Genomic DNA, 13,651 nt, shown 5'->3' with positions numbered 1-13,651 from the left:
TAAATTGGAGAAGGAAATGGCAACCCACTCCAGTGTTCTTGCCTGGAGAATCCCAGGGATGGGGGAGCCTGGTGGGGTGCCGACTATGGGGTCACACAGAGTCGGACACGACTGAAAAGCATGTATACGTGCAATTTCATGTTATAATAAGGAGAATTTACTTAATGATTTTCAAAGTGCTTTCACATATGTTTGTAAGAAACAGGCTGTTACCTCCCCTTTGCCCTGTAGAAACTCATTAGATAGATAATAAATTAAAGAAAAGTAACCGCTTGATGATATCTGTTTGATGACAGTTTTCTCCGTTCTGATCTGATGCCAAGCTAATGTCATCATAAAATAATTCCATTAACTGCAATTGTGAAGTTTACTGAGCCATTACTGTCGTCAAAAAGTGAAATTATATTCAAAGCTGAAAACCAAGGCTCACACAGGAAAAAATGGCATTAATATGCAAACAAATTACATGCAAGAGAAACAGGAATAGCAATATGACCAGCATGCCGACCCATCCTCAGCATAAACAGATGATTACATTTTAATATTTATTCATATGTGAACAATGAAAGCAAATCACAGTGGCAGGTACCTTCGAGTTAAATTCACATGTGTTTAACAAAGCAGAGGCTTATGTATTCTCTCTGGCTGCAGGCTACACTGGGCATGCCTGAGCTTTATGCGCATAGCCTTGCTGCCTAACATATTCATGGCCTGGAGGATAGGCTAGTACATAATATTTACATAAGAAGAAACTGAACTGGTGGAAAGATGAGGTGGAGGCGGGGGAGGGGTGGGGGAGGCCAGGACAGGAAGAATAAAGCAAGATGCAAAATAAACAGGCAAAAGCGGGCATCAGGGAGCATGGAGTCATCTGCTGCTGCAGGCAATTAGAGGAAGGGCAAGGACGCCACACAGCCAGGCTGGCGGGCGTCTGCTCGAGGTGAGAGCTGTGCTCCTCCCAGCCTGTGTTAGTGGAGCAGCATCCCCGGTGCAGACGAACAGCACGGTGCCTGCCACAGCCAGCCTAGCCAGCCTTCCCAGGATGGGGAGGGCTGGGGAGCAGGGAGACCCCTGGAGACCCTGCTGCTCCCATGAGGATGCTCAGTGCACTCCTCTATCCCTGACTTGTTTCCAAAGTATGTGAGCTCAGCTGGGCCGGCCCCACGACAGCTTTTCTTCATTCTTAGGAGATCATGCAGACAAAGCCAGGGTAGCAGGGGCAGCATCACCATGCTGGGGGGATAACCTTCCTGAAAACTCCTGCTCCAAGTCATCACTGTCTTCACTGAAGCCCTACTGTGCTTAGGGGTGGATGATAGCACTTATACCCACACAGCCTTGCGCCTCTCCGCAGCCCCAGCAGCTAACAGCAGCTGACCCTTCCAGCCAGAGCTGCTCCCTCTCAGGACAGCTCCTCCTGGCCAGCCCCACTCACACTTGCATGGTCCAGTTCCAGTTCTTGAATATGCTTATTCAGATGAGGTGGAATGTGAAACTTGCCCTACTGATTCTTGGCTGTGTGACCTTTGAGCTTGAATTGAGCCTCAGCTTCCTCATTTGTGAAAGGGGGATAGATGTGCTGCACCATTTCTTACTGAAGCAGTACCTCTTATGTGGGGCTTCCCAGGTGGCACTAATGGTAAAGAACCCACCTGCCAATGCAGGCGGCACAAGAGACATGGGTTTGATCCCTGAATCAGGAAGATCCCCTGGAAGAGAGCATGGCAACCCACTCCAGTATTCTTGCCTGGAGAATCCCATGGACAGAGGAGCCTGGCAAGCTACAGTCCCTGGGGTCACCAAGAGCCGGACATGACTGAGCAACTGAACATACCTACTATGTGCTGGGTGCTGTTCTCAGTGCTTGAGAACAAAATAGTGCTTAGAACAAAATAATCAGACTCATGGAGCTGACGCTCTAGCAGGGAGAGGGCTAGGATGTCATAACTTCTAACATGTGATCGGTTCCACAAGGAGGAAAACTGACAAAAAGCAGAGTGAACAGGAGGGCAATCAAGAGTGCCAGGGGCAGTGGGTGCCATCATACACAGGGGAGCTGTAAGAGAGGTCAGGGGGTGAGCAAGTGGGTGTCTTGGAAGGGTGCGAACGCCCTGCAGTGGGAGGCTGAGGCACAGCAGAGGGGCCTGCGAGGCCAGCACGGAGTGAGAGAGGAGATGAGGTCAGGAGATGAGCACGTGTGTGAAGGCTGATGGAAGTAATGGGTGACGTGCACCAAGCAGGGAATCAGAGCTGGGGGTACTTGCTATGCAACAAGCACTGTCCAGCTCCCAGATGCCCATTAGTTCATCCGTTTGCACAACCACCCTGAAAGGCTTGTTGCTTGTTCAATACATGCCTGTTTTATACACAAGGAAACTGAGCTTCGGGCAGATTAAGTAATCTGTCCAAAGTCATAAACCTTAGTAATCGGTAGTGGTAGGATTCAAATGCAGAATTCAAACCCAAGCAGCCTAGCTCCAGAGATGGTGCCTTTAAGCCCAGAGCTGACCGCCTCCCCAGCCAAGGGTGTGGATGAGCGTGGTGAAGGAGGAGCATGTGACAGCAGACCAGCCCTCTGGAGAGGGCTAAAAGGAGGAAGAGGAGAAGGAAGCAAGAACTAAGCAGGTCTGTAATGATGGCAGAAGACACGATGCAAAAGAAAAGACTAGTAGAGCAGGCAAGGAACAGAGAGAGCTGGGCACATAGCTGCTCGGGCCAAAGGGCCTGACCACACACACAAGGCAAGTGGGAACTGCAGACACAGTGGGGGCCGTGCACGGGGCCAGCAAGAGACCTGGATGAGTTCATGGCTGTAAATACTCCCTCCACTGAGGGCCTCAAACAGCACTGACGCCTGGTAAAGGTGTCCCTCTTCCTAAAAATTACAGAGCAAGAAGCATGTCGCACAGCATGAACAGTAAACCAAACTCTGAGCATGAATCGAGACACAAAACTTCACTTTCTACTTTAAATTTGAGTGTTTGAAACAAAAACCCTTTCTGTCTCTACTAGGTGAAAACATAACAGCTAACAGATTTATTTTGCTTGTGGAATAAATATCATATACTACATAGAAACTTTGTGCATATAATCTCATTTCACCATCAAAACACTAGGATAAAGCTGGTTTATCCTCATTTACAAATGAGGAAACTGTAGCTCAGAGGGCCTGGGTCACTCACTAAGGCAGGTGCTTATGGGGATGGAAGTGTGCAGAGGAAGCACTGCCCATCACTGAGCTGACACTGCCCAGGACAGAGTGGGTATAACCACAGCCCACAGCAACCCCTGTGCTCCGGCCTACAGCAGGGCTAGGCTTTATAAGCGGCACAGACACGTGGAAGCCATGCTATTGCAGACCTGGGCTCTTGATCCTCTCTCATTTGAGAAGTCAGGTGTATAGGAATTCTGCGGTCTGTTTCATGTGCCTGGCCACAGGAAGGGGTGCTCTTACGGGAATGTCCATCATGTGGATGAGGGAAGCACAGGCTACTGCAGGCTCTAATTCTACAGACTCAGAAACCCTGGGGATCTGCTCAGCTGGCTGTCTGAGCTTCAGGATAAAAGTCACTGCAAGGGGTTTTGTGGAGAATCTCAACACCCAGAACAGAATCACTTCAGCTCCTTCTGAGTATTCCTCACTATGCACTATACCTCTAAGGGGCTCAGTCATTCAAGAAAAGCCCAGTGGATATTGGTCACGTTTTTGGCCACTCAGCATTTTTTGACACGTTTCCTACAATTTAGAATTCTCCACATTTTTCCCCTCTTAGAGAAGCTCAAACCTGCTCCGCTGTAACTACGGTACAGGTATGTGCCAGAGACACCCACCCAGACTTTGACTCAGGAGCTAGTGACATAAAGAGAGGGGACAGGAAAATCATTTTCTTTGGCTGATACTGAAGGTGAAGCTCCAACACTTTGGCCACCTGATGCGAAGAGCTGACTCATTGGACAAGATCCTGATGATGGAAAAGACTAAAGGAGGAGGAAAAGGGTATAAGAGAGGATGAGATGGTTGGATGGCATCACTGACTTGATGGACATGAGTTTGAGCAAGCTCCAGGAGTTGGTGATGGACAGGAAAGCCTGGCGTGCTGCAGTCCATGGGGTCACAAAGAGTCAGACACGACTGAGCAACTGAACTGAACTGATGTGCTAGAAATGAACAGTCCTTTTAAAAATCCCAGTCCTTCTCAACAAGTTTTCTTCCTCTCTCACCCAACTGCATCCTGCATATTGATACAGGAAAATCCCTAGCCCCTGTAAATGCTCGTGTGCAGTATGCACAAAGAAAAGATGGTAAGGAACAACTAATGGATCAGCTGTAACTGTGCACATGAGGAAAGAAGACAAAGGAATAACAGGAAACAGAAACACAATAAGCTCTGAAAGCAATAATTATATTAACGATTTCCTACCAGCTGGCTTAGAAATCTCAAAGCACTGAAAGAGCTATCTACCATTCAGAAATGTCCTCTTAGTTTGCAAAAATACCACCATTACTTCCTAATGTCCTTGAGGCTCTGCTGAAGAGAATTCATCATGAAAGAGTCTAGAATGAGCAAGACCTACCTTACCTCAGCATGAGGTCCTAGATACTCCTTGCTGGTCAGCCTACATTTCTGTTTATGAGAGAAGATTCAAGATTATGTCTGGGTCACCTTAGAGACATCTTCTAGTCCCCAAAATGCACTTCATCCAACAGACATTTTTTGAGTATCAATTATGTTCTATATATTCTATGCTGGGAGTACAGCAGAGAATAACAGATTATCCCTCTTCTTAAGAAGCCAAAAATCACTTAGAGTTCCAATAGCACTGAATTTGTACTGAATGAAGATCTGGGGCCTTTGCAAGATGAGAGACCTTCAGGTAGAAAGGAAGAAAGCAAATGTACAAATGCCCTGTGTTCCACTGGAAGAAACAGACGAAGACTAAGAGAGGTAAGATAAGGAAGGAGGGAGGGAGGGAGAGAGGGAGGGAGGGAGGGAGGGATGGATAGAAGAGACAGAAATCAGAAGGCATAAGATATGACACACGGAAAAAACGTTCTTGTTAGATCTAAAGTTCTCATGTGGAGATGGGATAAGATATCATGGCCTAATCTGGAATTATAATATTTGAATCCTTGACCACTTCCAAGACTCACAATTGTCCCCTGCTGTTTTTTAAACAATTGACAAGTATCTCTTGAATTTGGAAGAATACCCCTTAGACTTCAATACGCGATCTTCACCTTGACTATCTGACAAAATAGAGGAATTGAAACAGATCCTTCAATTTTAAAATAGCCTAAATGACATACGCTTTGTGACATGGTTTAAAACACTCATCTCTTTCTATTCATCAACTGAAATATCAAAGAATTCTAAAAAGGAGAATCTCAAATGATTACCCATTTCAGTAGACTTTGAGTATGAATCTTCCATAACTCATCCAGAGTCTTGGTCAAAATGATGAGTTACCGACTTCTACTTGGGGGGGACACGGTCCTCCAAGTAAACAAGTTCATACCGTAAGTTGTTGACATGACCCATGGCTCCAGAGGTGGACATGAGACCATAAGTGCACAATCTACATATTCATTCCCGTGGTCACACTATTTAACATCTTAGCACATGATCAGATAGTTCTTGGCATAGGATTTTGGTATAACAACAGGGAACCTAGAATTGCTTAAGCTAGTAGAATATGAATCTGAGGTTCTGGTAGCTTCCACATTGGACAACTTGCCTCAAAAGGCGACCAACAAAAGAAGCAGAGCCAAGATCTAGAGAGACAGAGACTCGCTGAGTGGCACCAAGCATCTGGATCCAGCCATACCTACGGCCAACTACTCTGAGATTTTTCAATAGTGCTAAATAAAACAAAATTCTGTTTCCCCCTGAGTCAGCTTGGTAAGAATCCAGACAGTACGTTTACCGTATGCTACTTCTTATTTCCCGTAACACACAGCCAACTCGGTCATACACACAACCAATCCCCTGCCTAACTTCACCTTGTAGCTAGTATGAACATAAATTGTTATTTTTCAGGTTGCATTGGATTGACTCCATCTCTAAAGTCTTTTAAAAATGCAGTTAACCTCTGTGGTAGTGACCATCACATATCAAATCTCTTAGGTGCTCTAACATGTCAGCTCCCTTTTTGGCCACTAGGATTTCACAGATAGGCAGGTCAACTGCAAATAACAGCTCATCTTCATGCACATCCTTCTAGAGCCAAATAAATGTCAGATTTTCTGAGTTCTGCTTCCCTATCCCCATGGAATATAGATTCCTGGAAAGCTTTCATCATATCTCAGATCAAATGAAGAATGTTAGGTGAAATGCAGAAGAGCCTCAAATCACAAATCATATTCACTGGAGGAAACATAACTCTTCAACACATGATTTCTTTTTTTTTTCCCTCTCCAAATGAACTTGGAACAATTATCACCTATTCATAAATCTCTAAGTTGGATTTTTAAGTTGTTTTTAATCAATGGCTGGCTGTAATTTTGTGAAAGAGTTTCTCCAATGGCACAAATACTGTTGTGTCCCAGAGGAATTGCAGAGCTAATCAATCAATCTTACAGAACAAGTACTCACTGTGAAAATAATGTCCTCGACCGAACAATGAACTTGAATACATATTCCAAAGCTTTCAGTGTTCTTAGGATTGGTTCACATTGCTCTCCTCTGCTGGAGGTGTCCAAGTAAGTCTTCAGCACCGTCATCAATTTCCTGAATAAGGGATTATATTTTCAAAATACATCTCTTTTCAACCCACAGCATGGTAATTAGTTTGCTTAGTAAATTACAAGGCATTCAATCAAAGGTTAAAGATGGTAGTACAGCCAAGCTCACTCACTTATTTACATCATAAAAATAACTCTGCTTAAAAATATACATTTAATACAGGGAATGAATAAGTATTTCCTGCCCACAAAAAGCCAGCAAAGAAAAAAACCAATAGAAAAAAAATCTTTTCACTGGAAAACCAGCCACAGTGAAGTTGTGAGTGCGGATGGTGGTGGTCATGATGTTCTTTTCAGTTTTTTCTTCCCACAGAAAATGTTCTTTTAATATCATGGAGCTCCTTTGTTTGGGAATTTTGTTTCTTTATTACCAGCAAGGTAGACTTCGAACTACGTGGCCTGCTTTTCCAGGCTCCTTCACCTTTTCCAGCATCATCTCTGACCTCTAGCCCTCAGCCCTCTGTACATAAACAATACTGAGCCACTTGTCATATACACCTTCTTTTCTCCAGCCTTGACTATCACAAATAGTTGTTCAATAAATGATAGCTGACTAACTGAATGAATGAATGAGCAAACACTGCCATGTACTTCTGTCACCATAAAATATTCATACTAACCTATGAGTTTGCGTATTTTTATTTAATCCAAAGAACACAGGCCAGATGGGGTTTTGTCAGAAAATATAGAACTCACACAGTGTGGTGACAAAAAGAAACTACTCAAGCTTCTTGTGCCCTCGCACCCTGGCAGGACAAGCAGAGGGTTCGCAGTTACTTACTTGTAAGCTAGGGTAGCACTGAAATGCTGTTGGATGTAAGCCTCCAGGACAGTGTTGAAATGCTGGAACTTCCGGTCAGCAATGAGACCTATTATGTAGATCTTCAGAAAGAGGCAAGGAGTCAGTGTTTGGGGGCAGACCCAGGACAGGAAGTCATAGTTACACAGTACAACTAAATCCCTATCAAATTCTTTTGCCCAGGAATTAGTTCACTAACGTATCTTTAGTCCTTTACATTATGGTAACATCTCTTCTATAAAGGGTTTCATGAAGGGTTTCATAAGATAAAAGGGTTTCACAGCCAGTCAAGTTTGAGAAATCTCAAGTTATCAACCTTAGACTACTTTCTTTATTGCAGGACTTATCAGAGCCTTCTACATGCTTCTGTGCACTGTGAATCTCCAAGAGAGCTGGGCAAGGTTCAGCACTCCCCTGAGTTCTCAAGTGAGAGTTCTTCAGGAAACATTTCTCCTTCAGGCTAGCTTTATAGGAAGCCCTCTCGGGAAGCAATGGGCTAAGTCACTGTTGTCTCCAAGTTAGTCCTTTAAAAGTGTAAATGCCACTGACACAAAGGGTTGACACATTCATACTTTGTTGGTCACTGACATCTTAATGTGGATGTTTCTTATGTTTATTTTGATATGACACTGAAAAGATGTGAGCTGGGACAGCAAGATCTTCCTGACCCAGGGATTGAACCCAGGTCTCCCACATTGCAGACAGATGCTTTAACCTCTGAGCCACCAGGGAAGCCCAAGAGGAGGCACAGAGCATTTCAAAAGACGGGAAGAAGACAGATCTGAATGGTGTACCACCTACTGAAAGATGGTCTAGATAGGTAGAGGAGTGTACTGACTGCTAAATTGGAGACAATGAGGAGGAAGAAAGTAAAAGAGTTAGGAAACATTTGGGGTGCTTTACAACCTGACCAAGAATTCTCTCCCAGAATTCATGGACAGCCCAAGTGAATATTCATGATATTCAGCTTCATGTACTTTCAACCAGGGCCAAACCACCATCAACATTTGAACACTCCTATTTTAATCTTTCTGCCCATGCTTTCAAATCAACTCAAAACTAACAAGGGCAACAGGAACTCCTTTGAATGTTACAATGCTTCCAAAAAAATTCATGGAAAAGTCCACGTGGGCCTTAAGTTCTCCATGTTCTCACAGTGAGACACTATGTTAGCACCTAACGTCACAAAACACTGGCTGCTCTCTCTTACCAAAGCATCAAAGACGAGGATGTCATACTCATTACTTTGAGAATGCTCCATCATGATGTTGAAGAGTGCATCCAGAGTGTCCTGGAGAAACTGGGCAAGATAACAGAGGTCTCATAAGATTCAGGTGACACAGAAGTCCCACCTCTCTGTGTTTACCCGAAAGAATGAAGGCACACACCATGTGCCATGTTCAGGAGGTGCGTTCCTCACAAGAGCCAGAAACTGGAGCAAGCCAGTTGTCCATCTTCACCAATAAAAGTGAGCAAACTACTTCTATGTAGAAAGATGACTATAACTCTTGTGAGCATTGTACAGAGTAAGGTAAGTCAAGACACAAAATGTATGTTTATTATCACTCTATTTTTATGAAATTCAGTAACAGGCAAAAACCCATCTGTGATGATGGTGGTAAGCTTGGTAGCTTACTGGTTACCCTTGAATGGGTTACCGACTAAGAAGGGGTAAGGGAGAATCTACTGCAGTGATACAAATGGACTGTATGTTGATCTAGGTGGTGGGTACACAGTTGTGTTGTTGTTGCTATTCAGTCGCTCAGTCGTGTTGGATACATTGCGACCCTGTGGACTGCAGCATGCCAGGCTTCCCTGTCCTTCACCATTACCCAGAGCTTGTTCAAACTCATGGCAATTGAGTCAGTGATGACATCCAACCATCTCATCCTGTCGTCCCCTTCTCCTCCTGCTTTCAATCTTTCCCAGCATCAGAATGTTTTCTAATGATTCAATTCTTCACATCACATGGCGAAAGTATTGTAGCTTCAGCTTCAGCATCAGTCCTTCTAATGAACAGTCAGGATTGATTCCCTTTAGGATTGAGTGGTTGGATCTCCTTGCAGTCCAAGGGACTCTCAAGAGTCCCAACACCACAGTTCAAAAGCATCAATTCTTTGGTGCTCAGCTTTCTTTATAGTCCAACTCTCACATCCATACATGACCACTGGAAAAACCATAGCTTTGACTAGATGGACCTTTGTTGGCAAAGTAATGTCTCTGCTTTTTAATATGCTGTCTAGGTTGGTCATAACTTTTCTTCCAAGGAGCAAGCATCTTTTAATTTCATGGCTACAGTCACCATCTGCAGTGATTTTGGAGTCCCAAAAAATAAAGTCTGTCACTGTTTCCACTGTTTCCCCATCTATTTGCCATGAAATGATGGGACCAGATGCTATGATCTTTGTTTTTTGAATGTTGAGTTTAAATCCAGCTTTTTCACTCTCCTCTTTCACTTTCATCAAGAGGCTCTTTGCTTCTTCTTCACTTTCTGCCATAAGGGTGGTGTCATCTGCATATCTGAGGTTATTGATATTTCTCCTGGCAATGTTGATTCCAGCTTGTGCTTCATCCAGCCAGACATTTCGCATGATGTACTCTATATATAAGTTAAATAAGCAGGGTGACAATGTACAGCCTTGACGTGCTCCTTTCCCGATTTTGAACCAGTCTACTCTTCCATGTCCAGTTTCAACTGTTCTTCTTGACCTGCATACAGGTTTCTCAGGAGGCAGGCAAGATGGTCTGATATTCCCATCTCTTTTCCATAGTTTGAATTTTCCACAGTTTGTTGTGATCCACACAGTCAAAGGTTTTAGCGTAGTCAATGAAGCAGAAATAGTAGAAGTAGTTTTTCTGGAATACTCTTGCTTTTCCATGATCCAGCAGATAGTGGCAATTTGATCTCTGGTTCCTCTGCAGTTATGTACATGTGTAGAAACACACTGAACTGTACTTTTAAGATAAGTGCTCTGTTGTCTTAAGATATGTAGAGTATATGTCAATAACAATTTTTTGATAAAAAGAAAAATAGAATGCAAAGGAAGACAATAGAATACCCTTTGAGATGACTTTTCCAGCTGCCTAAAGGCTTCAGCAATATGTGAACCATGAACTTCCTGATGTTAAAGCTGGTTTTAGAAAAGGCAGAGGAACCAGAGATCAAATTGCCAACATCCGCTGGATCACAGAAAAAGCAAGCGAGTTCCAGAAAAACATCTATTTCTGCTTTATTGACTATGCCAAAGCCTTTGACTGTGGATCACAATAAACTGTGGAAAATTCTGAAAGAGATGGGAATACCAGACCACCTGATCTGCCTCTTGAGAAATTTGTATGCAGGTCAGGAAGCAACAGTTAGAACTGGACATGGAACAACAGACTGGTTCCAAATAGGAAAAGGAGTTCGTCAAGGCTGTATATTGTCACCCTGTTTATTTAACTTATATGCAGAGTACATCATGAGAAACGCTGGACTGGAAGAAACACAAGCTGGAATCAAGATTGCCGGGAGAAATATCAATAACCTCAGATATGCAGATGACACCACCCTTATGGCAGAAAGTGAAGAGGAACTCAAAAGCCTCTTGATGAAAGTGAAAGTGGAGAGTGAAAAAGTTGGCTTAAAGCTCAACATTCAGAAAATGAAGATCATGGCATCCGGTCCCACCACTTCATGGGAAATAGATGGTGAAACAGTGGAAACAGTGGCAGACTTTATTTTTCTGGGCTCCAAAATCACTACAGATGGTGACTGCAGCCATGAAATTAAAAGACGCTTACTCCTTGGAAGGAAAGTTATGACCAACCTAGATAGCATATTCAAAAGCAAAGACATTACTTTGCCAACAAAGGTTCGTCTAGTCAAGGCTATGGTTTTTCCAGTGGTCATGTATGGGTGTGAGAGTTGGACTGTGAAGAAGGCTGAGCGCCGAAGAATTGATGCTTTTGAACTGTGGTGTTGGAGAAGACTCTTGAGAGTCCCTTGGACTGCAAGGAGATCCAACCAGTCCATTCTGAAGGAGATCAGCCCTGGGATTTCTTTGGAAGGAATGATGCTAAAGCTGAAACTCCAGTACTTTGCGAAGAGTTGACTCACTGGAAAAGGCTCTGATGCTGGGAGGGATTGTGGGCAGGAGGAGAAGGGGAGGACAGAGGATGAGATGGCTGGATGGCATCACTGACTCGATGGATGTGAGTCTGAGTGAACTCCGGGAGTTGGTGAGGGACAGGGAGGCCTGGGGTGCTGCGATTCATGGGGTTGCAAAGAGTCGGACACGACTGAGCGACTGATCTGATCTGATCTGAAAGGTGACAGACCTTGTAAAAGAATGTCTGGAGGAGAATCTCTGCCACTGCTGAACTGGGTAGGTGGGTCAATGGTGCACAATTAAAGCATTGATCTTGAAATTCGACCCTTGCTTCTCCTTCTATGGGCAATTAACTGAAACTTGATAGCTACCTTCCCCCTAGGACATGTGTCAATATTTCCTACAGTCAAAACACAGAGCTACTACATAAAGTCTCAGAGTTTCCAGCTGTACTGAGTTCCTGACAGAAACAAGATCACCAGGAAACACTTTTCCCAACTCATAATGCTGGAAAGAGGGTTGCTTTAATTAGATTTATACTTCAGACACTATATTCTCCACCACCATGTGGACACAATAAAACATCTGACATCTGCATTGTTTTCTGCTTGTTTCACTTAAAATGTGAGCATTGATGTCTTCCTTTTTCTCATGTTTAACACATAACATTCTCAAAGAAGTGGAAACAAGAAGACTTTTTATTTCTAATAGCAACATGTAGATAATACTGAGAGATTACACTACTATAGCAACTTATAACAACAAAAGTAAATATTTACTCCTTGTTTAACCTTGTATGTTTCATATGCTTTAGTTCAATTATTGTACATTATGTGTAAGAGATTTGCTGAGTAATTTTTAAATATTTTTCATCTTGAAAGCTCATTACAACTCTGCCAAATGCGTCATATTGGTAATACTACCACATGAAGTTGGCTAGTGTTCGAGCTGGGATCTATACCAATGTTGATCTATTTCCAGCGACTGAGGACAGCCATGCTTTTCTCCTGCTCAGCATTCAGCGTCACTGAACCACATCATCCCCCAGCTTTATCAATAAAGGCTTCTAATGAGAATTTGGGACACTGTCTCCCATTGTCAGAAGAAAATCTGTCCTGTCTCCCTGAACACTTTATCTCTTCCCCGAAGCCACTCATGACTTAAAGGTCTGTCCCTGGTGGATGAAAACAGGCAAAATGACGTCCCACTTACCTTTACCACTTCTTCTCCATCAACAATCTTCAATTTTTCTAAATTCTCCTGTAACAGTTGTGGTTTCATACGCCACTTAAGCAAACCGAGCAGGCCCACTAAAATAGAGTCCAGACAAGCAGAATTACTATTTACTGGCCTAAACTGTCCACATCAGCACCTCCCCGGGCCTGCCTACACATACACATACACACAAACACATACATACACACACACACACACACACACACGCAGAGCTCTAAATGGTTCCAGTACCATTCTGGGTGAGCTTTGTGGAGCACACTAGCGTAGAGATGCAGAAGACATCCCGGGAGCTGACAGACAGCCCCCCAACACTGCTGGAGCTTCGACTCAAGGTGGCCCCCTTGTTCTCCACGTGGTGTCGGTAAGAAGGAAGAGTCAGGTAAGAGCTGGCATCCTCCATTTTCTTGCTGTCTCCCTGGAAACAACACCCTAGTTACTTTCCAGCCGAAGGTACACACCCAGTGCTACAGAGTTTGCAAGGCCGGGTTACACACTGTAGGCAGGGAGTCAGAAACAGCGAGAACGTTATCAGAGGAGCGATGCATGTCAGCTGGCAAGGTAGGACTATTTTTCCACAAAGCAGATGAGATGCCAAGGTTACATTAACGGGAAAGGGGTTGAACATTCCCATATTTGAAGGCTCTATAGACTTCATTAATGGCACAGAGGGAATTGAAGATTCCCAAATAGCATATTTTAGTTCATTCTAACTTTCATAAGATCTTAACACAAACAAGCCCACCAGCGGGATAAGGAATCAGATTAAAGAGGGAAAGGCACTGG

General features: G+C 43.7%; 1 protein-coding gene across 3 annotated transcripts in view; it reads right to left on the bottom strand.

Annotated features, from left to right (window-relative positions):
• The window catches only part of DOCK2 (dedicator of cytokinesis 2), a 452,311-nt gene that overhangs the window by 360,293 nt on the left and 78,367 nt on the right, over nt 1–13,651 (bottom strand). For all 3 annotated transcript variants that reach the window (XM_055555142.1, XM_055555143.1, XM_055555144.1), the window contains exons 18-22: nt 13,100–13,283; nt 12,845–12,942; nt 8,752–8,841; nt 7,524–7,624; nt 6,594–6,728 (exon numbers count right to left, since the gene is read on the bottom strand). In XM_055555142.1, the coding sequence (XP_055411117.1) occupies nt 6,594–6,728; nt 7,524–7,624; nt 8,752–8,841; nt 12,845–12,942; nt 13,100–13,283 (608 nt within the window). The remainder of the gene's footprint in view (nt 1–6,593; nt 6,729–7,523; nt 7,625–8,751; nt 8,842–12,844; nt 12,943–13,099; nt 13,284–13,651) is intronic.

Source organism: Bubalus kerabau, chromosome 18 (genome assembly GCF_029407905.1).
Source record: "Bubalus kerabau isolate K-KA32 ecotype Philippines breed swamp buffalo chromosome 18, PCC_UOA_SB_1v2, whole genome shotgun sequence".
NCBI classification, from domain to species: domain Eukaryota; kingdom Metazoa; phylum Chordata; class Mammalia; order Artiodactyla; family Bovidae; genus Bubalus; species Bubalus kerabau.
This window is presented reverse-complemented; position numbering and strand designations above follow the sequence as displayed.